The 27,154-nt window shown below is 44.2% G+C and overlaps 3 protein-coding genes across 9 annotated transcripts in view; all 3 read right to left on the minus strand.

Moving 5' to 3' along the window:
• The window catches only part of LOC105686038 (HEAT repeat-containing protein 5B), a 66,296-nt gene extending 63,307 nt beyond the window's left edge, over positions 1–2,989 (minus strand). Inside the window, exon 1 of one of the 2 annotated variants that reach the window (XM_012400587.2) lies at positions 2,466–2,989. In XM_012400587.2, the coding sequence (XP_012256010.2) occupies positions 2,466–2,506 (41 nt within the window). In that variant the 5' untranslated portion in view covers positions 2,507–2,989. The remainder of the gene's footprint in view (positions 1–2,465) is intronic. The other variant, XM_048652082.1, reaches the window with a different exon arrangement.
• A 6,999-nt stretch (positions 2,990–9,988) lies between these two features.
• On the minus strand, positions 9,989–11,083 carry LOC105685990 (putative glutathione-specific gamma-glutamylcyclotransferase 2). Its single transcript, XM_012400514.3, has 2 exons — positions 10,703–11,083; positions 9,989–10,627 (listed from the first exon to the last, which is right to left on the minus strand). Exons 1-2 carry the CDS (start codon positions 10,835–10,837, stop codon positions 10,097–10,099), a joined length of 666 nt encoding a protein of 221 aa, XP_012255937.2. The 5' UTR covers positions 10,838–11,083; the 3' UTR covers positions 9,989–10,096.
• A 1,194-nt stretch (positions 11,084–12,277) lies between these two features.
• The window catches only part of LOC125500211 (protein trachealess), a 160,710-nt gene continuing 145,833 nt past the window's right edge, over positions 12,278–27,154 (minus strand). For 5 of the 6 annotated variants that reach the window (XM_048652097.1, XM_048652111.1, XM_048652114.1 and 2 more), the window contains 9 exons: positions 25,179–25,255; positions 24,652–24,741; positions 22,275–22,464; positions 21,239–21,360; positions 20,447–20,640; positions 20,218–20,324; positions 19,233–19,380; positions 18,686–18,810; positions 12,278–16,179 (listed from right to left, as the gene is read on the minus strand). In XM_048652097.1, coding sequence (XP_048508054.1) covers positions 14,900–16,179; positions 18,686–18,810; positions 19,233–19,380; positions 20,218–20,324; positions 20,447–20,640; positions 21,239–21,360; positions 22,275–22,464; positions 24,652–24,741; positions 25,179–25,255 — 2,333 coding nt within the window. In that variant the 3' untranslated portion in view covers positions 12,278–14,899. The remainder of the gene's footprint in view (positions 16,180–18,685; positions 18,811–19,232; positions 19,381–20,217; positions 20,325–20,446; positions 20,641–21,238; positions 21,361–22,274; positions 22,465–24,651; positions 24,742–25,178; positions 25,256–27,154) is intronic. The other variant, XM_048652101.1, reaches the window with a different exon arrangement.

Consider the following 27,154-nt stretch of genomic DNA (forward strand, 5'->3'; position numbering starts at 1 on the left):
AGTCGGCCTGCAGTTAAACTCGCCGTTCCGGAATGTATGTACACGTATGTACGTACGTACGTCTATAGGTAATAATATAAACTGCAGTTACATACGTATACGTATAGGTACGCCGAGCACGGTGCGGTTATAAATTTTTCGATAGACATCAAGTGCGAGGGGTTTAAATTTTAAAACCCAGATGCAGGAGATGCGGATGTACATGCACGTGAGTTTAATCCCAGGAAAGAGTTCACTCGTTATTGGTGAGTCACTCCTCCGAGCTACGGAGTGGGTTATAGGTGGTATCACGGAAGTTCGCGAATGACATGTGTGGTTGTTTTTTAATTTCCAATTTTTTTTTGTCTGTCTTGGCGTGACTTTTGGACTTGACCGTATCACGGAGCACGCAATGACGGAGGGGTACGTGTATCGCACACGTCACCCACGTGTTAACTGGAGCGTGACCTCACTTCTTCGCACACACCACGTCCCGCATTCTGCATACCGGGACCACCGCCGTCTCATACGTGTGAATCTACGCGGATGTTATTACGAACGTACGTTACGTTGTATGTACTAAAAAGATTCCCCGAACATTCTTCGACAATTTTAGTTTTCTACAAAACGCGAACTCACCGCATTCGATTATTGACTTTTCGACTACACGCGAATCGCGGTGATCAACGTTTTGAGAAATTGGGAACAAAGATCATCCCGCGTTTTATTTTTGTGTGTAGGTGAATTTTTTTTTCGTAATAAGATGAGCTTGACCTTTAAGCGATCGCAACGTGTGCGCGTCAAATACATATTTTTAGCATTGCGCGCGCGAGTGATCTAACTGGACCAGTTAAACGATTAGTTACAATTAAAGTCTTCCAAACACAGCTGATGAGAGAAACTGGGAGTGAGGGCGGATCGAGGCCGGAGGGTATGATATAAATTTAGGGGGGGAATATCTCATAATGACGTCATAAATTTGATCAGTCAATTCCACGCCGTATACGTGTAGAACGCGGATAGGGATTGAACGTGATTCGGTTGAAGGAAGTACGAAAATTTCGCTGCAACGAACGTTGAATTTAGTTCGATATCATTTGGCAAAGTTTCCATTGAAACGGGCTCCATGAAAATCGCTGTAATTACACATGCGGCGAAAATGTTGTATAAAAGACGTCGAACGAGGCTGTCACGTAGATAATGAAATCGATACGGTTACTACTTTCTTCCTCATCCCGCTTTTCCATCGTATTAATCCGCGTAGAACGTTCTCAGCTGAACTTACAGGCATCGTAAAGCCTCGCGCAAAGCCGAACTTCGTCGATAACTCATCTTTTATGGGTCCCGAATAGGTCGCTCAATTAACGGTCACGTCCGGACCAATTTGTTGAGAATTTTCAATTTACCTTTGTGATCAGCGATTTCAACCACGAGATAATATAATTTAGTTCGATTTTTACAACACCCGAAGCCACAGCGAGGAAACGTTTGGTCGACAATATTCCAATAAACAGATAATGAAATTTTCAAAACGAGATGAGAATTTCAAAGGCATGCACATATCGATAATATCGTAGTTTCTCTTTATCGATGAAACGGATTGGAAAGAAGATTTAAATACGGGTAACTAATCCGTTGATTTGAAAGTTTAATCAACTGTGCCGTGTCTGCGAAACCCTTCGGTCTGCATCATCTCGAGCAGAAATAATGCGTGAATCAAACAGCTGAGAGTGACGTCTGGCAGCGGAGTCGTTAGGGGTGGGAAAGTGCGCGCTACGAGGTTCGAATTTTTTTAAAAGCCTTGATGTACAATCTACAAATCGCTATTCTACCCCCCCACCCCAGCCCAGCCGACGCGACGTCGACGTCGACGTCGTCGCTTTGAATCTGCTGCGGATGAGGACTTGAAAGCAACGCGATTCAAGCGGTACTGTAGTATACTCCACAATGGGCAAGTTTTCAACGTCTTCAATCGGTCAATTTGACTGATTATGCTACCTTATATGGGGATAATACGAACCGCTGTTTCAGTGAATGACTGAATCATTAACCGCGCGCCGTATTATCCAACTGCGACCCGTTGTAATTCGTTTTTTATCATCTCGAGCGATGGATCGCGATCGCCGGAGTCTTACTTGTTAGTCTTCGGAGTTTTCAGCGTAGAACAATTACGGTGCTCGCGAATAATGCGGTAGGATTCTATTATCGCATCCAACGGTCGCGGTCGTTTCCAATACAATTATCGGTTAGCGATTATTGAACTTCGCTTCCGGATTCTTAGAGATACCGAAGCAAAGCTTCGAACGCCGCGAGCTTGGGATACTTTTTCCCCTTGGGTGAATCCGAAGGCTCGTTACTCACGAGATGAAACATGCGATATTTTGATTCGAATCAAAGAAAGATAAGAATCTCACACAGTGTTCGAAATAACGACGACGATCATGATCATGAATTAAAAAATTTTTCACCTGCAGGGTGGTTCTTACCTTCTGAAACGTTGTAGACTGAGACCAAGAGACGCGTTCATTGCTGTATCTTCCAAAGAACTTTCAGGAAATTGTGTCGCATATCACAAAAAAAAAAAAAATAGAAGACAACGAAACAAAAAATCAGAAACAGCGAAAATGGCAGAGAATCAATGATTGACCGGAGCACAACACCCGCGGATAAAAATCACGCACAACAAAACCATGGGGGATGAATGACAAGACTAACACCGTGCACGCACAAGAACCCCGACCGCACGAACAGTCCGATATAATATTGTACCGCGTTAATTTCGAATGAATCAATTCTGCGGGCGATTGGAGGAGACAACCGGTGTCAGATTTGAAAATGTCACATACGCAGTCCGCGACGTCGTATCGGAACACGACGCGTTACAGCAGCCGTGTTGTAATTTCCCTCCCTTCCCGATCCGACGCCCCGACAAGAGAAACCCTCTTATTGCACGGAACAGCTGGAAAGCGCACGCTTGTAGCAAAGAGAGCCACGCGGACTGTGGATGTCAGATGAGACAAACAGTCAACACTGACGTTAGTTCCGACGCATGGGATAGCCGTCGAAACGGTTGCGCATGTCCAACCCGACGCCCGACGCCCGTCCAACTTCTAGTATTCCAGACGGTGATTCACCCCGGTTAAGTATTACGAAGTTTCGTACTTTCGCGTACACCCTTCCTTCCTTTCCCTTCGCACCCCAATCTTTTTCCCCCTCGTGCTTTCTATATAGATTACCAGATATCATCTGGGTTCGGTGCGACAGACACGAGAGCTTTTCCGACAACGATTCGAGAATCGTGCGGCTGCTGGGGGAGGGGGGGGGGTGGAATCGAGGAATTTAATTACCCCGATCAATTCTAACTCAGCACGTAACAGGACTTGATATGAAAATGGTTTCGATCGTTACCGCATCGATATAAACTTGGCGGAAAGATTGGGAAACTTTCGGCTTTATACGGGCGTCCCCGAGTGCTGCGATGTTACTTCTTCGCCGTTTTGCAAGGTAGATCGAATTCCGTTCGATGCGTATTCCCCCACATTACCCGGGATGGTAGATTACGAAGCGATCTCCTATACGGCTCGTAGCATGAAATTTCTCCTTTCGATTTTACCGTCGATTCGCCGGTTTATTTATGAATTCCTTTTTTCGTCCGAGGATGAAAGATTTTTATTACACTCTCGTTTTTCGTCCTTTTATTTTTACGACCAAAGTATCGACACGGGCTATATTAGAAAACGAAAAGTATTCGAACGGGTAAAAATGCATAATTCAAGGAGCGCGGAAAAATCGCTGAAGGATCTTTAGAGATCGAAGTGTCAGCAAAAAATCAAGTATACAACGTGGGCTTGAAATATACAGTGCGTACGTTCGTCATAGCCGATTTTCTGTACGGTTTAGCAAATCGTACGAGAGCGATGAATCCTATACCGTTATATCGCGATAGCTTTAAACGATCCGGAAAAGGACGTGTGTAAAATTTAAACAAGACGAATAGAAAAGCCTACTCGGACCTTCTTCCAGCGAAGTAGAAAAAGAAGCTAGTTTCGCACGTCGAACGTGATACGTAGGTATACATTCGCGCACATATATCGGCGCGTCTGGTTCCCTGCAGGTGTCCGTATACTATACTCGAAGGGTTACGTGGGCGCACCGAGAAAAAGAATCACGAAGAAGAAGTATAGAAAGAGCTTCGTCGGCGGATCGCTTCTCCAAGGTATACCGGCTCCACTACGCTCCTTCCCAATCACCCGCGCGTCTCACGTGTGCCGAGTATGGGCACGAGACGAAGGAACATGCGGATAAAACGATGACTGAGCGTACGGATCAATTCGCGTATGGATATAGGTGTACAGTTATTATATCCACTCGTATTTCTCAAAAGAAGATTCGCGTGTCGATTTGGATAAGAATTTTCTGTTTTTTTTTTTCTCTTTTTCATACACTCGTTGAACGACGCCGGGGTCGAACGCGATCGGTGAAAAAGACGACATAATTCGTTAGGGGGTCGGAGAGTACAATTCTCGGTAACTGCAAATAAGCGTGTTCGGGGCTGATTGTGAGCCGGGGGTGAGAAAAAAATCAACAAAAATAGAGGAATCGGGCGACGGTGATGTACCGAGGGAAACTAAGACTGGGGATGAGATAAAGGTGATCCAAAAAAGTGGGATATCCGGTCGAGGGGATACGTATAGAGTCCGAGCTAATTTCGACCGGTCAACCGAATGAAGATCAATCGATAGGTCACCGATTGGCGTTACCCGTAAGGTCACACATCGATGGCCGAAGAGCTGGCGACGTTCAAGATTGCTTCGTTTTATTTTTATTATTTTCTGTTTTCGATACTCCAAGGGACGCGGTACGAACTAGACGATGTTATCCTTCAATATCCTTTCCGATTACACAATCCCCGATCTATGTATAGGCAGACACGGACTAGCAGTTTCGTGTTTACAATTGTGAAAGAACCACCTTCGCCTTCGCCCCGTAGGTGTATAAAAATAAAAATAGAGTAACCACCCCGCGGATAGATGGCGAGCCGCAATGGGTTCATAAAATTTCGGGGTGTACTGCACTCTAGCCGAAAGGATCGTAAAGAATTGTCGGCCATTCGTGAGAATTGTGTAGTTAGCGTTGAGATTTACCGCAATATTATTTCACCTAGCTAACGATAAATCAGTGTACATGAAAGGATCAAATTATTCCCGCCATTAGCAATGAATATTTTCGCGAGTCTAGCCATTGAAATTTTTTTTCTTTTTCCCCCCCAACTTCGCACATACGAAATTGTTTGCTTTACAGGGTAGGTGGTATTATGGTGAAAAATATTTGCGACGGAGCTATAGAATTTGGAAAAAAATCAATAGCTGATCAGACGATGTAAATTCAATGAGGAAAAAAACAGAGAACAAACACGATTCATTTCTACGTACGCTCAATTTCGTACGATTAAGTTGTCTGTTCCAATGATTGCATACGTAAAATATATTATCTACACCTGCGAAGAACACGAGAGTTTGAAAAAAAGTATAATAAATTTAAACGTTAATTAGCACCATACAAAATGATGGTAATGAGACGGTGTACACGTCGGTACATCAATCATATTGTTTGACCGCAGAGTATTAGCGTTAGGTACTACGTACACGTGAGCTGTATAATGTACGCTCTACGGAGTATAATGTAACCGTATGTACGCACCGTGGTAAAATAATCAATTAAAACGCGACACGGCGCGCGCGTTACAAGTACTCTAATATTACAGGCTATTTTTTATCACCTCGTATATAAGGGATGATTTCCATTTTAGGGATTGTTCATTGATCGTCCAAGATTTCCGTAAATTGCATTACATTTTTATTCGCGATGCAAATATCTGCACGGTATTTCATATCCTCTAAGATCGAAGGTGCAGAGTCAAGTTGAATCAGAGCGATCGATGAAAAATTTCCTGCCAGATTTTGGATTTTTTTTTCTGTGAGTTAAGAGTTGAAAAAATTGGGAGCGTATATCGGATATCAAAATATCGAATTGTATTATTCAAAATCTCCATCATTTTCAACCTGGAATATTATAGAATGACGAGAAAAAAAAATCAATTTTTGACGATTTTAAAATTCTTGTTAAATCTTGAGCTACCCTTAAAGAGGTTTTTTTTCGAGCCGATCTTTAGAGGAGCTGCTCCTCAAACATGTTGAACTAATATACTTCGATAGGAGACGCAAAAAAAAATCTACTCTCTTTTTTTGCGCCACCCTGACATAGGTATACCTGTATACTATTAACTGAGGTGACGCAAATCGACGTCGAGTTGACCTAATTGTGGAGCAGCAACGTAGTCTAGTTTCTTTACGATTTTAGATTTCAGCCTACTTGTTTCATGCGTCAAGATCACAATGAGTAAAAAATAATGAAGGGTAAAGAATTTTCACCACTCGGTTTGACGATGAGTTAAAAACTTGCGGCTTGGTGCAGACTAGACGCGCGTAGAACGCAATTTGCAGCGTCTCAACACACTCCGGTCTAGACTATGCGGGTTATCCGAAACCATAACCATATCCGTAAGCATTACCGTAACCAACTGAGCTCGTCGTTTTTTTTTTTTTGAGTTACATGCGATTGGTCTTCAACGTCGAATATTCATTCCTCTTCGTCAACATGTAAAGTTCTTCAGCATCGTCAGTTACACGAGGTTCGTAGGAGCGGACTTTGGCATCAACGTTATTACATATATATTTTGAACTTTTTTGCCTAAAATGACAATGAGGAAAATATTTTATACCGAGTTATGCATAATGATGTTATGTTATACCGACTGCTGAGAACGTTTGTATTTTATTTACAGGCAAGCTTAAAGCCGAAAATTAAAATACATAATGCATGTGAAACTGCGCTTGACAGCTTACCGTGTTTTAAAGTGTATGAAAAAAAGCTTTTCATGACACGGCAGTCCACGAGTAAATTGCATACTTGAATTATAATGCATCATTCAGCGAAAATGTGTTGAATGAACGAACGGCGCATGTGAATGCACCAGATTTTTGAAGAATGGAATCGTTTTGATGGGCAAAAAAAAGTTATATTCGATTCCCATACTCATTGTCAGAATAATATCGGTTGGGGAATAACAACGATTTGGGAGCCGGTTGAATTCAGTACTCGGTCTGTAGAGATCGATTTTTTATATCCTCACGGATGTTGGAAGGGAAAATCTGGATTCTCTCATACGTCTATGCAGGTGAGGAGAAATGTTATTTATCGCTCAAATGACAGGCCTCTACTGCGAACGCTGCGAAACGTAATTGGGCATCTTCTGATAAAAGCAGCCGCAACACTTGAGAAACAATGTGAAGCAACCCCACGCTATAGTCTTATCAAAAGTTTCAACCAGAACGACACCTTTGGGAGAAGAAAAGACAAAGCAGTTTGACTAAAATGTCATGCTCCATGTTTGTGTCGTTGCTGATGATACGAGTTTATGGGTACCGAAATGAACGTGATAAGAACATTTCTGAACCGACTTTTGGGAAATTGAAATCATCCAGCGAGAACGCCTCACCGGCTATGAGCCAGGCCTATTATCGATCATTCTTCAAATATCGATAGAATTTGGGAAATAAAAAGAAATAAATTACATATTATTCTTGTATACCGTCTCACCTCGAAAATTTTTTGAGCCCAACTACATGTGAATGTCAAGACTTCAGACTATACAGTTTTTAATCAATGACGAGGGTTCGCCCGCACGGTGTACCTGAGTTTTAATGAAATACTCGAAATAAATGTTCTGTTCTGGCTTTTGGCATGTTGGAAGTTGTGCAAAACGTGAAGTTACTAATTTAACGAAAGACCGGGTCATAATTAGAATGAGTATATCGCAGTGAATATCGATTCGTACCTGGATTTCTGCAGACGTGCTACAAATGATTGGCGGTCATAGGAATCCGAATTCAGAAGCCAAATTGATCTATTCACGGAATTAATCGAGTTATCGCCAATTTGTCGAGCAAAAGAGTGACGAATCAAGGATATCTCGACGGAAAAAATTCATAGCTCAATTTGACCGACAGATTCGTGTTCCTGGGGTCAAAATACGTTAAAAAAGTGTCCTACAATCTATTTTAAAAATACTTCAATTTTAGCTCTAAAATTGAAAAAATCCAAAGGGGTACCCCTTGGAAAATTTTCGATTTTTGGAGCAAAAAAAAAAATTTTATTTTACATGCTATTCTTATGTATTTTGACTTCAGGAATCTGAATTCATAAGTCAAATTGGTGTATTTACAAAATTGACCGAGTTATCGCCAATTTTGCACTTTTTGGAGCAAAAAAATTGGAATATCTCGATTAGAAAAAATCGTAGCTCATTTTACTCAACGGATTCGTGTTCCTGGGGTCAAAATACGTAAGAAAAGTGCCATACAATCAAATTTAAAAAATAAAAATTTTTGGTCAAAAATCGAAAAAATCCAAAGGGGTACCCCTTGGCGTTTTTCCGATTTCGGGGTCAAAAATCAATATTTTTTTTGGGGGGGTTTTCTATGCTATTCTTATGTATTTTGATCTCAGGAATCCAAATTTAAAAGCTGAATTGATCGATCTATAAAATTGATTGAGTTATCACCAATTTCTCGCTTTTTGAAGCAACAAAATTGAGATATCTCGATGAGAAAAATTCGTAGATTGACCAAAAAAAAATTTTTACCCAAGAAACCAAATTTACAAAATTTCACTACATTGCCGGAATAATCGACCAGAATTCGATTCAAGAGATTCATATCGTCAGTTCCTGCTGTAAAATTCTTAGTAAAAATAATTGTTGTACTTATTATTTAAGTAGATTGAATACTGGTGGTGGAAAATATTTTCTATTACGATAACGAACTCAATTCACGTATTGGGAAACGGAAATCGTATACTACGTACAACAAACTTTTTGCTAGTTTGCGTTAGCAAACTGCAGGCAATGCAATTCTCTCATTTTCTACCATTTCCACAAAACATACTGATGTTCTCTTTGAGATAACCAGATGTTAACTGTATCATAATCATCACCACTATCTGGTTCTCTTATCACTTGTGGCTTTGTAGATCTTGTGGTTTATGATTCAGGCAAAGAAAAATTGTAGTGTGTCCAGAGATCATATGTTTGCATCGTAAATAATCGAGGACATAAGCTGTCATTTCAACACTGCGTTGGTGAACTGGTTAGCCCTGACCATTATAATATTTAACCAAAATACTGAATCAATATCTGCTACCGAAATATACAGAAAGTAAGGTTATGACCATGTTAGGTTAGGTGATAAAACCACTGTAGCATGTGCTAGAAGTACGTGGCATTGTCACTGAAAATGAATAATAGCTAGTAACTGGAGGTCGATTAATTGAGATCTGCTAATACTGATGGAAGATAGAACCATATACGTATGGACAGAATGACTGAATTAATCTAGCACACCGAGGTCCCCGGGACATCGATATTTCTCACAATACGACGTACTCACCTTTGACCAATGCTCTGGGGAGCTGAAGTATTGGAATCTGGTTACACTTCCAAAATTTTTCCAGCCAAAAGCTGAGTAGTCATTTGGATTCTTATATGTTTAACACAGAGAAATAAACCAAACAAATTCACCACCACTGACATTCCATGCAGTAAACATCACTAACATCCCACATCTGACTTCAGAGCATGGCAGTCGATAGACACGCGGCAGATGAGAGAACTTGTTGTTTGACTGTCGGCAAAAGTAAAACAGGACACTGTTGGCTCCTTATCCTTGTTTGATCGGTAAGGCAAAAGGCACAGCATCTGGGTCCAGATTCACAATGGTAAATACCATCCTCTCAATCGGTCATTTGGCAAGTTGACGATGGGTATCAGACTGGTACAGATTCACATTTTGTCGACAGCAAGTCGCCGGTTGTCACACAGGACACTTTTACAAGTTAGTGTCTGTACCTAGGATTTAAAGAAGCTCCGGATTTATGTACCTTTGACACAAAATTTCCATACAAAGAATAAATTGGCAACTATATTTCTTTGAAGTGTTCTACATCAGGGTCTGTCGGGTCTTTGGATCAAAAAGTGATTTGATTTTTCATGTACACAAGGCTATTCACCATCTGACAATACTTCAGTTTTGGTCTTCTCTTCTAATTTTTTCACACTAGCTTCAAGACTGAATAAATGTTGGTCAATAACCCCTGGAGCAACCATCCTCATTGCATTAGCTAACTTATAAAGATATTCTATATTAGCTCCACTTGGTCCATGTGATACTAATATGTGTCTAGCTATTGTCTCTAGATCTTCAGCCCCAGCAAAGTTTGGGTTATCCTCTCCACCGATGTAAATTGTCAGCTGGAAAGGTGTTTCTTCTGAAGCCGAAGGTGTCACAGGTACCATAGGATTGGAGGTCAATCCAGTGCTTGATGAAAAACTAGTATTCAAAGTTGTAGGATCAATCGCTTGTGGAGGATTACAGGGGTAAAATAAGACAGTCTTTCTCTCATAGCCTCCTTTCTCTCTGAAGTCTAAATGATTAACAACATGGTCAATATTCTCCGTGGCAATTTTATATGCTAGTCCCCATACTTCGTCTTTTGGATTTGTTGATGATAGCAAAGTGACAACTCGTCCAGGCTGAAAGGTTCAAGGGTTAATATAAACTTTGGCTTAGCATTACAATCTTGAATTTTACCCGCTATGTACACCCACCCTGCCGGGCGTGCCTCTGTGGTCAGTACTTTTCTGATAAAATCGTCTTACGTAACCCTTGATATGACCAACTAATTTTCTCTCGTATGGAAAATCCGCTTTCCATATCAAAGAACCATAGCCAAACACCCACATGCTTGATTTTGCTCCCAAGATCTTGTAGTCCAACTGAGGTCACTTGAGTTTAGATGTTTGATTGATAATTACGTTTGATCGTACAGCTTCATAAAAAATAACTTGTCTTAGACTATTGCGTAATTAATTGACGTCGTTAATTTATCACCCATAATATCAACGTACGTTGATAGTCTGTACGTGACGTTCAAGGTATTGAACGTCATAACAACACGAGGTTATGACACTTCAAACGTTGCTGTCAGCATTTCGGCTAGCTTCTGTTTTATCGACTGGCTAAAAAATTCATTTGATCTGAAGAGATGATAGATGTCTGCATCTGTTAATGCCTGACGATTACTGAGAAATTTTGAAAAAACCCCGGGCAAATATGCCACATTCACAATTTCTCTAGATCTAATATAATTATTGCATGAATTCCATCAATACATGGTTTTGAAGAATCTCAATTCGTGAGATCATTTTTTGCCATCCAACGTGGAGGAAAAATTTCATATACCCCAGAGATACAGCTCCTCAGCTACGTAAGTGCGGGGACTGTAAAGGTAGATATCGAGGACTGTTGTAGTCAAAAAATTACAAACGCCTAAATATTAGCATTTATCTATATATTTTCTCTTTAGAACATTACAATAACATAAAAGAACTCTGTTCTGAAAATGAAAATGCGTCTCTTCACATGTGACACTCGTTATGCATTTTATGGTCACGTGGCAATTTCGATGTATAATGAAACAACAGATATATCGAACGATCAATTAATTTCATTACTAATAATTATTACCAATACAGTGAGAAATTTAGAAATTTTCGTTAATCTCGTCAGAGATTCGGTAAACTTTGAGTTATGACACGAAATTTCAGCTTTACAGGTAAAATTGATGGAATTGTTGAATACACTGTTCGCTTCACGAAGTAGAACGGAAAATTTTTGATCGTTTGTTTTTCTATCTTTTACAATAACGACGAAACTCATTGGCATGATTATATATTTAATGCTGATTCAAAACCGATGCCAGGAATGCGAACACGACGGAGGGCACAGCAGAATAGAAATGTTCGTGACTTGATCTCAGTCATTTCTTCTTTGCATAAAACTCTTGTAGTTCACAATCGGTATGAGGAATATCCGTACATACGGAGACGGTCGACTAAGTAAAATCAATTAAAGCTGCAAAAATTGGTTGGTACAAATTTTCAACTTTTTTTTATCGATTTCATTAATCGATGAAATAATATCAATGATACGAATGTTGGATGTTTTTATACCGATTTAATAATTTCATGTTAACTGATATCGTCGTTACCTTATACAATACATAATACAACAAACGTGTAAAATCTGGAAAAAAAAAAAAAATTAACATATCTACGAAACATTACGAACATATTATTGGTACGGCTGCAAATATATTTAATACAATCAATCCATAACAAAAATAAAGTAAATTTTTCAAATTTTATTTTAATGAGACCTAAATCAACTCTACAGAGAAGTACTTTAATATATAACTACGTGAATTAATGATTATTTGAATCGCAGGCGATACCCATAAATATGTATACACACCTAGTCATATGATTTATCTATAATATGAACTGAGTTTGTACAACTTGATGATGAATAAAAACCATAATAATTAATATAAGTGTTCCTATATATTATAACGAAATAGGGCGCATTAAGCCAGGAAATATTTATAATGTTCGGATTGGCGCATACGATATTATCATACTATAATTTATGTATATAATAATATCTCATCGCATCACAATGCAGTCGCATTCCGCTGCAACGAATTACAGCGAACATTATCTGTATACTATTCAATTCATATATTATTATAATATGAATAGCGCAGTGACGAGTGTTTACTTACAATATTTATGCAGCTGGCTCTGGATTTTTGCGTGTCCGCTTTCCCGCAAGCATGTTGGACAACGCACTGGACATAGTGGGCATATTATAATAAAAGGTTCAGATCAGAATTTCCCAATCCACATTTAAGGGTAGTTTTACCGAGATCTCGTATACGAGCACCAGAAGTTTACATATCCTGTGCTGCTATAACAATACATGAGAGACGTGAATTTTAACGCATCTTTATATTACATTCACTTCGGAATTATTGCACCGAGCTTAGCTTATGTTAAATCTAGTCTTTGACTGAACAGCAATTAGTAAAGTCGCAAGGCTGTGATTAATAAGTTTCATTTCTCTTGTCATTAGCTAATCTTTTATGTTTTTCTTTGTTTTTGGCTTTTTCTTCTTCATCTTCTTCTTAATTCTGTATATCTATACGTAAGAGCTGACGATGGATAAAAGCGCGGGAGTAGATGATACTTGTGACGCCTTGAAATAATATTTTCTTCTTTTTTTTTCTTGTTTTTTTATTAGGTAGTATTTATTTACAGGAAAGGAGGACGAAATTATCGCCAGGTAAAACAATCCCCACCGCCCAGTTAAGTACTCGATTAATTAAGACGTCGTTATACACACATATAACATACATAACGGTGGATATACTCCGTGGCGATCGACGAAGACGAAGATCATAAAAGTGGCGAATAATTATTGAAAATTTGAAACAAGGTTCGCCGATACGAATGGTTAGATCAAGAGCGTGATAGAGGGATCGATTACTTGGGAACCCGGGAACCCGCAGAATTCCAAAGTCCTGGATGCAGAATTTCGTCCTTAACGTATTTGTATTTATTTTTATTTTTTCTTGTACGTACGATAATTATAATTATAAACTAAGATCTACTGCTACCACGTATTTTGTACAAGCCTCTAGCGTAGAAGTAGAACGATTTACATACTCACATAATTTGTAGTTCAGCATTTCCTATCATGTTTCTCTTTTTTCTCTGCTTTTTCATTTTATAATAACGTCGATCGGTTCAATGCGTTATCATCGTATATGCATATGTGTATATCATATATGTTACATATGTACGTACATTAGGGTGGCGATATTTTTTCGACTTATTTTTTCGAAGCTCTAACGAAAATCTGTCAGTTTAATGTTATTCGAGAATTTCTGAAATTTAAAAAATCGAAAGTTAATACTTGAAGAGGACTCTTTGAATGCATTGAATTAACATTTTTTCATCGGCACGAAAACAAAAGTCTGAAAAATCTTGCCACTCTAATACACTACAATATGTATTACATACTATATGCATATACGTGTAATTATATGCCTACACAAATATGTACATAACATTATATGTATAAATGATAAAACAAGAATTAGGTATTTTGGTTCCACGTTATTATATCAATAATATTTTTTCCTTTTTTTTCCTCATTCTTAATAACCCTCAAAGCTGCCTAACAAAAGAATAAAACAAATTTGGATCCGTATCCAATAACATAAATAGTACTAACAATTAAATAAATATCTAAAGGGGTGGTTAGAGCGCGTTCGATTATTATTATCATTATCATTATCATTATTATTCTTATTATTATCATTAATATTTTTTTTACATCAAGCGAGTCGCGCCCGCATCACTCACACCTAATGAAAATTACATTTCAAAAATTATTAAATAGCACCAGCACGAATATCTTGTCCAGCACTGACGAGGGGGTGAAAACGTGTGGGGAAGGGGAGGAAGAGGAGAGGGAAGGGAAGAAAATATTTTTAATAAATCATACATTTCTTCGACGAGAGAATATCGTGTGAGCGCCTCTTTTGAAGAGACTTGAACGCAAGGTATTGTAGTCATTCGCGCCAAGTGACCCTCGGTTCTATAGTTATGAGAATAAAAAAAAAAAAAAAAAAACAAAAATCAACAAAAAACGAATAAAAATCTTCGACATCGATATCTTTCTCGCTTTGTGATATAATATATAAGGTTAAATTTAGCTCTCGTTCCCTGTTAATCACGTAATATTTCAACGATCCAACTGCACCGCATCTGATGCAGTAATACGTCGTTTCAAGTCTGGGTTATATATGGGGAGGGAGATATGATATGCACGTAGGGCCTTTGGGTTCGTTTCTAGTATCGTCTTTTCTAAAAATTTAAGTACACGTCCGAGCACCGCTACTAAGAGGCCGAGCTGTACCAACTATTTGACGTCGCCTTGTTGGAGGGATGATATAAATGGAAGCCGGCACCAGCAGCGGGATGATGATAAAACTGGGGTTGTTCGAGACTCGCGGATGCGTAAGCTGCCGCAGCCGCATCCAACGCGCTGGGGTGAACAGCCGCGGAATAAACTTGCGGTTTCAACGGCAGTGGTTGAGCGGGTTCGTACTGATGACGTAAAACGGGATCACTGTAAACGGAAGTTTCGTAGCTTCCCACAACACTTGCGGCGTGGAGTTGTTGCTGTTGTTGTTGCTGGGGGTGTTTGTCGCGAGGAGATACGGACGACGGAGGTGTCATCGCGGAGTGATAATCGACCGCGTATCCACCGGCAGCGGAATACGAGGAGACGAGACTCGTGAAAGCGTCGGCACCACTGGTCGCCGACGGAGCTTTCTGGTTGTGGGCGGACAGAACGAATTGGTGTTCACCGTACGTCGAGGAACCTTCGGATCCCGGGGGAGTCGGGAGAGGTCCGTTTTGGGGATTCTCACCGGCGTAGTAGCCACCACCTGCCGAAGGTGCCCGGGTACCGGTCGACGTGATCCCGTGAACGTTGGCGCGTATCACACTTTCCCTGTTCGCGTAAAGCTGTCTGAGAAGTGCCGAGGCCGGAAGAGGCGCCGTCGCGGATTGCTGGGGGTTCAAATGACTCAGGTGATGGTGAGCACCGATCCACTGAATCGTGCTTCGCTGTTGTTGCTGTTTCAGCAAAGCGTCCGTGCTGAAATCCGTCGGCTGATGAAGCGCCGGTGAATCTGGTTTCCCGAGCGATGCACCCGGTAAATGTTTCGACATTGCTTGTTCCAGGTCTTTGACGGATGCCCCGGCGCTTTCGGTCACGTCGCCGGCACCCTCCGATCGTCGGGTCTTCGGACTCGCCGGACGAAGCGAATGATCCGTCGCTGGAACCGAATGATTCGAAGACGCGGGACTGAGAACGTGACTTCTGCCCAGGGTCGTTGTTTTCGGGGTAACGTCGTCGTCGTCCTCTTCCTCACCCGAGCTACTCTCCTCTTCCGGGACGATTTTCCGCTTGTGACCGCGCAGTTTTACCGCCGGTGCGTTCACGTTACCCACCACTGCTTGGGGCTCCTGTTGAAGTTGGGCCGCGTGATCGTGCTGCCTTCCACCTCGAGGTTCGCCTTCGGAACCAGGTGCGTCTTCGCCATCTTCCGGTGGCGAGCGATGCGGGTGTTCCGGTTGCTGATTTGTCGGACCACCGCTGCTTCGGCCTTCTAGAACAAGAGTATGCGGTGCTTATATCGGTTCGGTGCATTTTTCTTCTTTCTATTCCGTACGGCAACATTTCTGAGGAGAAATTCGCCGCCGTACGGTAGAAAAATAGAGATGCCAATCGTCGATATATGCGTGTCAGATTCTAACTCGTAATAGACGTTATAGTGCGAACGACGTAATTTGCATACGGGTTAATTTATGCTCGATGACAACATGGTCAGCGCTTCTGTTGGTCAAGAGAATATCAATATTGGTGTCATCACGCCCGTAAAGAGTGGCGAACAAGCGAATGGAATATTGAAATACTTGCGGCCTAGGTTCCCCCCACTGATGTGATATTTGTCCATCTTTAGCCCACCTTGGAGTCGACTTTAGGTCGGTTATCCGAAAGTCACCCAAAGTCACAGACTTTACGCTAACAAAGTCTAGAACAATATTTTGAAGTAACTATCGATGCTCATCCTATTCAACAAGCCTTGGGTTTTTTTCTAGAAATCGGAGGTGGAATTCGACATTTTTTTTTATGGTTTTCTATGATATTCTTGAATATTTTGATCTCAGGAATCCGAATTCATGAGTTAAATTTATCTCTCTATGAAATTGCTAAAGTCATTAGAAATTTTTCGCTTCTTGGAGCAAAAAAATTGAGATGCTTTGACGAGAAAAATTCATAGATTGACAAAAAAAAAAAAAAAAATTCGCAACATACGTGTGGAATATGATGTAAAATTGAATGAAAATTACGGAAGGAAAATTCAAACGACGAAGGAAACCAAATGCGATAAGCGTGCAATGCTAGTTTATATAAAAATAATTAAATTCACTCGAAGATCCAAGGTTTCAGAACGCATCCGATATTCTCGGCGGTTGCCGTCGAGACGCTAATTAATACAGAATCATGCATACGATGCAAAACGTACTGCACAACTAGGAACAAATTTGTCGATAAAATTAATTTTTTTATGTCAAAGATCGTATTTTTTCAACTCTAACTAAACAACTCTCAATGTCTTTCACAAACTTGTATCGGAATCAGAGTTTGGAATGCGAAATTTCGGCATCTACGTAGTCTGAAATAATTCAGAGATAGCTGAGCTACGGGACAAACGCTCCGAACAAACTTCCGCCAAGTCTTTGATTGATAAAGTCCGAAGCTGAGGGAAAAAAAAAGAAAGAAACTAATAGCGAAGAACTAAAGTAGCTTTCGGAAGGTGAAGGGACGAAGAAGAAAGAGGGCTAGAAGTAATATTAGCGCGAAGAGGGTAAACCCTCGGCCATGGATCGAAGGATGATAGCGCCCGGGGCTATCGGGCCGCATCAGGGTGCATTACAAGTGCAGTCAAATGAAAACATTAAATACGTGAGTGGACTCTGGGGTTAGGCGATGCTCGAGGCGACGGCGAGCTCAGCCCGGTGGTCCTTAAACCATAGGTAATATCGGCAGAGCCAACTTTGCGTCGCCGTTGTTATACCTTGACAGTTCGGCACGTTGCCAGCCAGCTCCGACACCGATAAATAGGCCGACGAGAAAAATTGCAAACGCTATTGAAACGCTTATAAGACACGGATGAAAAATTGCAGCGCGGGATTTCTCGCTCGCGTTATTTTCCGTGACCTACAAAGCTACGAATCTGACAAAATATGTACACCGGTAGCCGATTACGGATTTATCGGAATCAACTACAAGAGATATGATTTTTGCACTGAGATACAAATCAGTCTCGATTACTGCAAGGCACGAAGTCAACGATCTATTGTGGGGTACAAAAAAAAAAAAAAAACATAGAAATAAATAAACAACAACTGAATCGCAAATTAGCCGTGAAAACTAATCAAGAATCCGTGTCATTGAACTCCGGGAGTAACGAATGGTTACGAATTTTTATTTCTTATTAAATTCTAAAAGCACCCTTCACAGTGAACTGTCACGGAAATTAGAACCCGGATCTAAATATACTCCACTCGCCGCTGACGCTTGTTTATTTTGTTGGACAAGGTGCACGTTCCACACCTACCATAGATATATCTATATGCACCCACAAAATATAATAGCATGTATCTCAAAGAAAGCGAAGGAAGAAGAGAACCGGCATTTCGGACGGCGGCGCTTCGCGAAGGTCCGAAGATGAAGAGCGCGTCCAATCGGGAATGTCAGTAGGTATATCCAATAGTCCATAGTCTCTTTCTCCGTAGCCCGCTTCGTATCTCTCTTTTTCTCTTTCTCTCCTTCATTCTATTCCGACGGTCTCGCGATCTCCCAGGAGCGCGCTATACCGTGTTTGTATTACCAGGGCACGTCCGACAAATTCTGGCTCGTCAGCGTGACGAGACACCGGTTGATGAGGAATCCCGCGTATTATAGTAGCCGGAGAAGAATTTTTACGGATGCGCACGCGGGCGGTTGATGCACCGAAAACACGCGACTTGTCATCGGGTGAAAATCACCAAATGGATTCGGCGTCTCAACTTGTACCGCCGATTATTTTGTCTTTGTATTTTACTCACCTCCTCTGTCGGCATCGGGTGATCCATTTTCGGGGTCATTTCCGGCGGCATCTTCCCTCTTAACGCCCCCGACGCCATCTTCTAGTTGGCAGCAGTCCATTATAAGATTTTCATACTCCCGACCGCTGAAAGAAATAGTCGCGAATGCGATGTCTTTTATCACGCGTAGCTCATCGTAAGACGAAAGTAAAGAGTCCCTCGACAATTTTGCCATCGATTGAAAAAAAATTCCGAGGTAACAGCGAACAATTATCGGGGTCATGAATTTAAACAAGTCGAAGGGATTCCCCCTCGCTCGAGGGGGTGCTTGATTTCTTTTGAGACAGCGTTTAAAAAACATTTAACATTTCGCCGATTAAAAGTATTCGGTCGGCCAATTATTCGGGGATGACGATTGTATAAAGGCTTTCTAAATGAAATTTCTTCGTTCGATTGTGGCTTCGTCCCACGTATTAGATTAAGGAAGCGACGATACGTTACGTCGACGGTCGTTTTTACAACCAAAAAGGAGACTCCGCATAAATTGTGCCAAATGCGATGAGCATACCTGATCACGTAGTTGACGCAGATGATGTTCTGTTCCTCGGCGTTTTTCGAGTTACAAACGACCGTCGCACATGTCTGCAGCCACGTGTAACCCCCGCTCTTATTCATCAACCGATAATAGTGGGTGAGGACCTGCCCTTTGTTGATCACTGAGAACAAAGACATCGCATTTCATTGGTACAAACGAAGCCGAAATTTTCAACGAAAACGAGAATAACGTTATCGGCGCTATATGTATACGCGGTAAATGAAAAGGAACACAGGTAAAGGAACAAAAGGTGTACACGAGTGGGCCGCCGAGCTTTTTTCTCGAAGCGCAGGATGTAATAATTTTTGGAGAGGCATCGCGTAGGTGCCGGCGAAAGTAGTGTTAGGTGAGCAGTAAGGGCATCCAGGAGTCGATAAACTTTGGGGAAACTACGCGGACGTACCTACCTCGGGTGAGAGATGAAGAGTAAGCGAGAGAGGCTGGGGGGGCGAAGAGGGACCGTGAGATGGCAGGGGGCTGTCAGTCGGGCTGCGAGGGCAGAGGGCAGAGGGGAGTAACAACTCGCTGGAGATGCCGCATCCGGCGCGTCGCACCCCCTGCATACCAACTACCTAATCCTGGGTGGATACACGCAGGCGGCAGAGAAACGAGGAGAGGAACACGGCACGTGACTACTCAAATGCGGGAAGCGCGCGGAGCTCTTGGTTCTTGGCTTTTGGCTTTACGACAAAAACGTTTACAATATCAAATATTTCTGGATGTATATGTATATGTATATATATATGACGACGACACCGCCGAGAGAATAACGTTTAGGGGTAAGGTAGCTGGTTTTAAAGTGAGAATCGAGGGATTGCGAACCGCCTGTTTTTATGTTTCGAAGACGGTACAGAGGAGAGCGCGCGGTGAAATTCGCATGTAGATTATACTGCGGAAATCCGCGAAGGAACAGTTGTTACGAACGAGGAGAGGTGCGTATCGCTATTGTTGTACTCACGATCGACGTGTGACTTTCGAAGTCGATTAGCGTCCTCCCCGTGGCAAAGAGCGTACAGATTTTTCCCCGTCAACTCGTCCGCGGAGTAGTCCAGCAGCTCGGATACCCTAAAACAGCGTATCGATTAGATCAACACTTTTTTTTTATTTTTCACGACGACGAAATGCAGTTTCGCTGTCGTCTCGCATCGGACCTCCAAAAGCACAGTGGGAAAGAGCCTTCAACTCACTTTGGCTCGCAATGGGCTATCCGGAAGTCAAAGTTGATGCGAGTGACGAACATATCAGTCTCAAGTCGAATCTCGTGGACACTAGGGGGGGGAAGGGCGATCGCGAGACCTACCATCCCCATCAGAGGCGGTGCCGACTTCCTCGCATGGCTGAACGTGTACTGGGGCCTCAGCCTGCACAGTAGCAACACCACCTGGATCGGAAGAAAAATTTCAAACACTCGAATCGCCGCACACCTTATCGTCTTTCGCTTTTTTTGATACAAATTTAATAATTTTCTCGCGGAGGCCACGTAACGTTCGGATTAGTTTCCCCGTGATTCCCGTAGCGGGGTATTAAACGCCCGTAGCGGGGTGGAACACGTTCGCGTATGTGCAGGGGAACCATATCTTCATTTAGACTGAGCTCGGCGAGGTCTTGGCCAGATAGTACAGCGCACGTGTTCCAAGGATCCGCACAGTTATAACTTTTGGTTAACGAGCGTCGTTACTTCGGAGAGTTACGCGTGGTCGCCAACCACCGCACCGTACGACGTTCCAATTGAGGCAATTATTACACCTCGACCCCGGCTACCAGTCGTTTGTATTAAGGTACCGCCGTCTTTATCACCCCGTAACAGAGCTTTGTAAAATTCCCTCGGAGATCTTTGCTCTGCACGGTTACGACCTTATTGAAATATCGTACGAACGTATAATAGGACGTTCGAGAATGTGCATCCAATCCGTACCTGACGTTACGAGCCAACGGGAAAATCGTAGACAATGATTAAGCGTAACACGGTGAAGACTTACCCGGTACCCAGACGATTTGAAATGACATCCCCGTTTCGTCAGCGTGGATTTCATCCTCACGCAAAACGCTCGGTCGTAGCCTTTGTAGAGACCGCTCGCCGTCAACGACATCACCGAAGACACTGAAACATGTAATTGGGTAATCATCGATCGAATTCGTCGAAGACGCAGATAGAAAATCTCGCTGGTAGATCGGAGAATCGCCGGAACTCCGCGACCAAAATCGCTCTCTGGATCGCACGGATTACGCGTCGCCGGTAAACGAGGATAGACGGATCGCGAACTCTGCGCGGTACTCCTACGGTGGTGTACGAGCGGGAGACCGTGGTCACGAGGCGCTAACAGGCGCGGGTGGTTCCCGGCTATGTACGTGCGGTCTCGCGGAAGACGCGGAATAACAATCGCCCGTATCCCGACCGACCCGACGAGGCGCCCCGCAACCGCCGCATGTATACGTATGCGACACCCGTCCGGGCCACAACTTTGCCGCCCCCGCGACCGTGAACCACGGGGGGGGGGGGGGGGGGCGATAAGACGTGTAACCCTCGTCAGAGCGGGCCGCTAGCGCGGTGCCACGTGGTTCCGACGAGGGGCACGTCCGGAACCGTTCGCGTCATCGTACCTACTTTCCGCGCACCTCCATTCGCCCCCCGGCGGAACTCGGCGGACCGTTCCGTACCGAACCAGAGGCGCGTCGCCGGACCCACCCTTCGACCACGTCGCGTCACCCCCCCCCCGGTCACGGATTTCAGGTTACACGTCCGACCACCACGTGGAGTACACACCGTCCTCGGAATAACGCGTTCAACTGCAAACGTGCCCAAAACTCAACGCAACGCTTTCGACCCCATCACCGCGTCGCGACTCCAGACATCATCGCGTACCCGAACGCCTTCAAGGTCAGTTCGCGTTGTCGAATCCCTTTTAACGGTTTCGCGCGATGCGAGGAATGATTCAATCGCGGTATTCTTCTCGGTTTTCTCTCTCTCTCTCTCTACGAAAATGCGACATTTCGGGTTCATATGTGCATAGTTACCGTCCGGGTTCGCCGTCGAGGTCGATCCGTGTTCTTCGGAGGCCGCACTGCTCGGCGAGGCGAGACCCGAGCTGGAGGAATGGGGTCCCGACGAACTCGACGAAGTTAGCCCGAGACCGAGTTGTTCGGCTACCTCCGAGTGATCCTGCTGGTGAACGTAGTCGAACACACTCGAGCCGGTCATCTCGACCTGAAATAAAAACTGGATTTCAACCCAAGACTCCGTCGTTCGATCGAACGAAATCTCCTGCGTCGACGGAATATAGAAACCCGTGTGGCGCACGACGTGGATGCATGGATGACGCATGACGACGTCACTCGCCAACCAACGTACACACATCTTGCAATACTGTTTCGCCATTAACAGGCCTTGAATATAAAAGTAAAAGAGGTGCGGAGAGCTCGTATGCCCCTCATACGTGCTTTCGCACTCGCCCAACTTTTCCGCGGAAATCACACCCATCAACGCGTTCGCCGCAAGTGTGCGGGTAACGATCACGTGCGGTGTAAAAGTATCCTACGCTCCGAGCAGCTAGATGAGTACCTGGATAAATATCGTGGATAAGGTATACGTACACGCGGGAAATGAGCCGTTGAGAGGTAAAAGGGCTCGTACGTTCGGGGTGCAAAGTCTTCCGATGGAAAAATAAGAGGAGAGGAGGAGAAAAAAAAAAAGGATTGGAAAAAAACGACGTCCATGCGGACGCGACTGACTCGTGGCTACGTGCCACTTGATACCGTATTCCTGGAGCACGGCGTCGACGGTGACGCGTGCACGCGCGGTTTCCACCGGTCACGCGCCTACCCGTAGCTAATAGTATGGACGCGTGAGAGTCGAGTTGCTGCGTCTGACTAGTTTCGTGACCCGACGATGATCCTGTAACAGACTCGATACATTCATGGTACGACGTATACGAAAGGAAGGATGGAGGAAAAGGACGAATCGGAAGTCGGCGTACAGCTTCAGTACCGTAGAGCGTATGCGGTATAAATTAAGTTACGCCCGTTGCAAGGGTCGGCGGTGCGAATGCCGGACGATATTTCTACGTCCGACTCCCCGGATACCTGTTGTACGAATGACCTGTTCGCGGTTATCGGTGCGTGCTGCGCGGGTGAAGCCACACGTCGTTCGTCTGGTCAATGGAACCAGACGATCGCGAGCGTCCCAAGCACCATTTGCACTCGATTACAACTTCTCGCCACGGTTCACCTACTTGTACGCTCGCCGCGACCCTCCGCATGCGCGAACCAAATAAAAACTTATCTCGATTTCTCGATCGACGTGTTGAAAAGCATGTCCTAGGAGTCATCGCAAGCCGTTGATTATTTACGGTATCCATTACCGAGTCTGCGACACGGGTAAATCTGTCCGCTTCGACAGACGTCCGATTCACCTTCGCGCTAGCCACAGTCATGTACATAATTCGCGTTCGGATCAATTGGGTCAGGAACGTTTGACCGGGTGCTCGTTACGTTCAATCAAGAGTCTTTCGAAGGTCGCTGGTTTCGAGGGAGCCGGGTAGGGGGTGGGGGGCCATATAGGTAGGATAGGTAGATGTCACGAGGGGTCATCGACGTCGGGGGCGTTGGGTCACGTTAACACGTCGTGTACGCGACGTTGCCGATCGGTTGCGTGTGTGTCCCCCTCCCCCCTCTGCGAGGCGACGAGGTCCGAACGGCCCAGGCTGACCTATAGCTTTCGAGGCAGAGGGTTCCCTCGCACAGGGGGGCAGCAGCCATGTTTGCGGCAGTGACGGTGGCAGTTTCCAGAATCTCCGAAACACCCTATTGATTGCCCCACGGGCCGCGCGAGGAACCGAGCCAGTGCCCCCGACCGACCCCCCGTCGACCCCTTATCCTACTCATCCCTCTCTTTCTCCCCCCCCCCCCCTTCGCCTCCGCCCCCCCCTCCCCCTCCCCCGAACCCCTTCCACACCCTTCGAGGCATTAGGAATGGCGAACACGCCGCCGTGCAGAGGCTACGTGAGCCGCATGCGACCAATCTCCCTCCTCCCTCTTCCCTCTCGTCCTCCGATCCCTCCCCGCCCCCGAGGCTCGCTTTGGTCTCTACCTCCAGTGCCAAGCAGCCAACATGGCCGCCGACTCACACAAACTCCTCTATTCCAACTGGCTCCGCTACTCCGCTGTTAGTTATATACCTACATGTGTACCTCTCTCCGGCTCTTCTCCCTCAACCCACCCCCCTTTCCTACATCCCTCCCACCCCCCCGCCCCTCCTCCTCCGACCCTCGCCACACCTCGTACGTGCTACCGGGGGTGGCACGTACTCCGTTATGCGCCTTTCACACCCCCTCGACGGGGGTGGGTGGGTCCACCGCTAGCTCAGATGGTTCGGATGACACGCGGTGAAACTCACCTGGGAAAGCCCGAGGTAGATGGAGACCGTCTCGGAGATGTACAGAAACCTTCCATCAGCTGCGACCGCCATCGCGAAACCGTCCAGCGACTGAAACAAAAAATTGATGAAAAAAAGATCGTAAAAACGCAACCAAAAAAAAAAAAAAAATGAATAACAGAAAAGGAAACGTGAAAATACGGCATGCCCGATGAAGTCAATCTACTTTTTTTTTTTGTGTTTTTTTTTTTTTTCGACGGAACGTGATGCAGCGCCTAGACCAGATGTAGTTATTGTATATATATTCTATATCTAGAATTCATCCGTGTACGTATTCTTTGCAGAAATGTAAGTACGGGCGAACTTCTGCTTATCATGCACTACGGTATTCGCATCGTCATAATTCGGACACGGAGTGACGCTGATCACAACGTTCAGACTATAAGGGAGTTGGAAAATTGAAAAGTACAACGAGCTCTTTTGATAAAAACTTTTTACGTCTAACGTATAACGTGAATTCGGAGAAAAAGTGTAAATAAAAAATTCACCTGAAGGATGTGGGTACCCTGGTGCTGCTCGAACATATCCATTGCGAGCGATGCAGGTGACCTCACACGATTTGCACCTGTAATCAAATGCGGAAAAAAACAAATCAAACTCCAAGAATCGCCGTTGCATCGAGACAAGCCGAATCAACATATTGGAAAACATCGAGGCACGATTCATCGTACGAGCGATTTTCGCATAACGGGCGATAAGTGCGAACCCCATGACAGATGAATCACCGGTTGACCCGCAGCTATATCGGCAACCCCTTCGGTTGTTCGTTTCTCCGTAAAGCTCGGTGGAACTGTGGAACCCCTCGTTTAGTAAATAAGACGCAGTTCTTCGTTCCGTAATAATAATGCCCTCACCCCGACCACGCGTTGGTACCCTTAATGAAAGACTTAGAGACTCGATCAAACTCGCCCGGACGTCGCTTAATCTGGTAAGTCCACCGGGATGAGGTCTCCCGCACCTCGACCGCCACCCTACCCTCCACCGTGGCGCTGGCCACGCGCTGACCCCTGCAGGCCTTCCGTTCTCGGTCAACAAGTTTATTCCTCTAGATGTTACCGCCTGGACAAGGGCTAATCCCGCGGTAATCCCATATCGCGTATACCACCGTCCGTGGGTATACCACCGTTGCTACCGTACACCTACTTATATTTGTACACCTCGTAACGCGGACACCGACGTGGACGTGAAATGAAAATGTTGAACAGCTACCGCAAAATATGAAGCGAATTGAGGAGTTTGTCGAGGTGTCGACGTAACGGACGCCCGTTCTCATAATAGGAGGTTGAATCGTTGAGTTTGACGACATGTTATATACACACAGGGTTCATTATGGGTCGCTTTATTCGCGACGGACAGTCGGGATGATGATCGTCGAAGCGCAGGGTGGAGTGCGGAGGTTCGTTGGAGACCTCGTCGTGGCCCCCCCCTCCCTCCCCGTCCCCAGCAATCGGTATGATCTAATTTGCTACAGAAACAACAAAGTTGAACGACGACCCGTAGGTTACGCGTAGCGGTTTGAGCAACGGCCTTCCATTCTTTCCTCACGGTTATTTCCATTGGTCAGCCGTTGGTACTTTTCCCGCTAGTTTTTCCCCGGTTACGGCAATAAATCCTCCCTTAGCGTCCTTCGTCTTGGGCTGTGCCTCTCCCTCGCGACCAGCTATCACAATATTTTGATAAATACGTAAGGCGTGTTTTATGTGCTTTCTTCGTACCATAACTCAGCGATATTTATATTGAGAAAATAGAAAAAACACCGATGACCGACCAACCGCCGCTGGGTGTAATGGTCGGATTCCATCTGCAACGCGTATATACCTGCAGCTGAGCCTCTACCCCTCTTCCCTGCGGATTACCGGTATAACGCAACGCAACATGATGTCGCGGAGAAATATGAAATACGTATATACACCGCACGGACGTAAAACAATCGAGCCTATCGCTTTGTTTTTATAAAACAATTATTATTTGCGTTCGAAAGTTTTTTTCCCTCTCCCCGTAAATATAACGTCTATTATTTCATCCACCATACGTGACTTCGCGCGTTCAATGTCGCTGAATGTTTTTAATATGCACGTGCATACGAAGTATTGTGTACGTTGCCGCGGGAGCCCCGAGAGTTGGTAAAATATGTATTCACTTATGGTCCAGTTTAGCCGGTAGCGCGCTATGCCGCGTGGCATTTAAAAGTTGAGTATGTTTCGGCCGAGAACCGTGAACCATAACAGGTCCGCAATAATCGCCGGTCACGTAATGTCATATCTGTATATATATATATACAAACGTTGCGGGTGTCCTCAACTCACCCCCATCCCCTTTCCCTTCCACTCTTCTCTTTTCCACCATTTCACGGCTGGTCGCAATTTCCCAGCAAGTTGGAAAACGCGGAACGTACGGGTATAGGAACGTACGCCGCTCGCGGAGACAACAAATTCGGCTATTTTTCATTAAATCCCAGTCCCGA

Source organism: Athalia rosae, chromosome 1, assembly GCF_917208135.1.
Source record: "Athalia rosae chromosome 1, iyAthRosa1.1, whole genome shotgun sequence".
NCBI lineage: Eukaryota > Metazoa > Arthropoda > Insecta > Hymenoptera > Athaliidae > Athalia > Athalia rosae.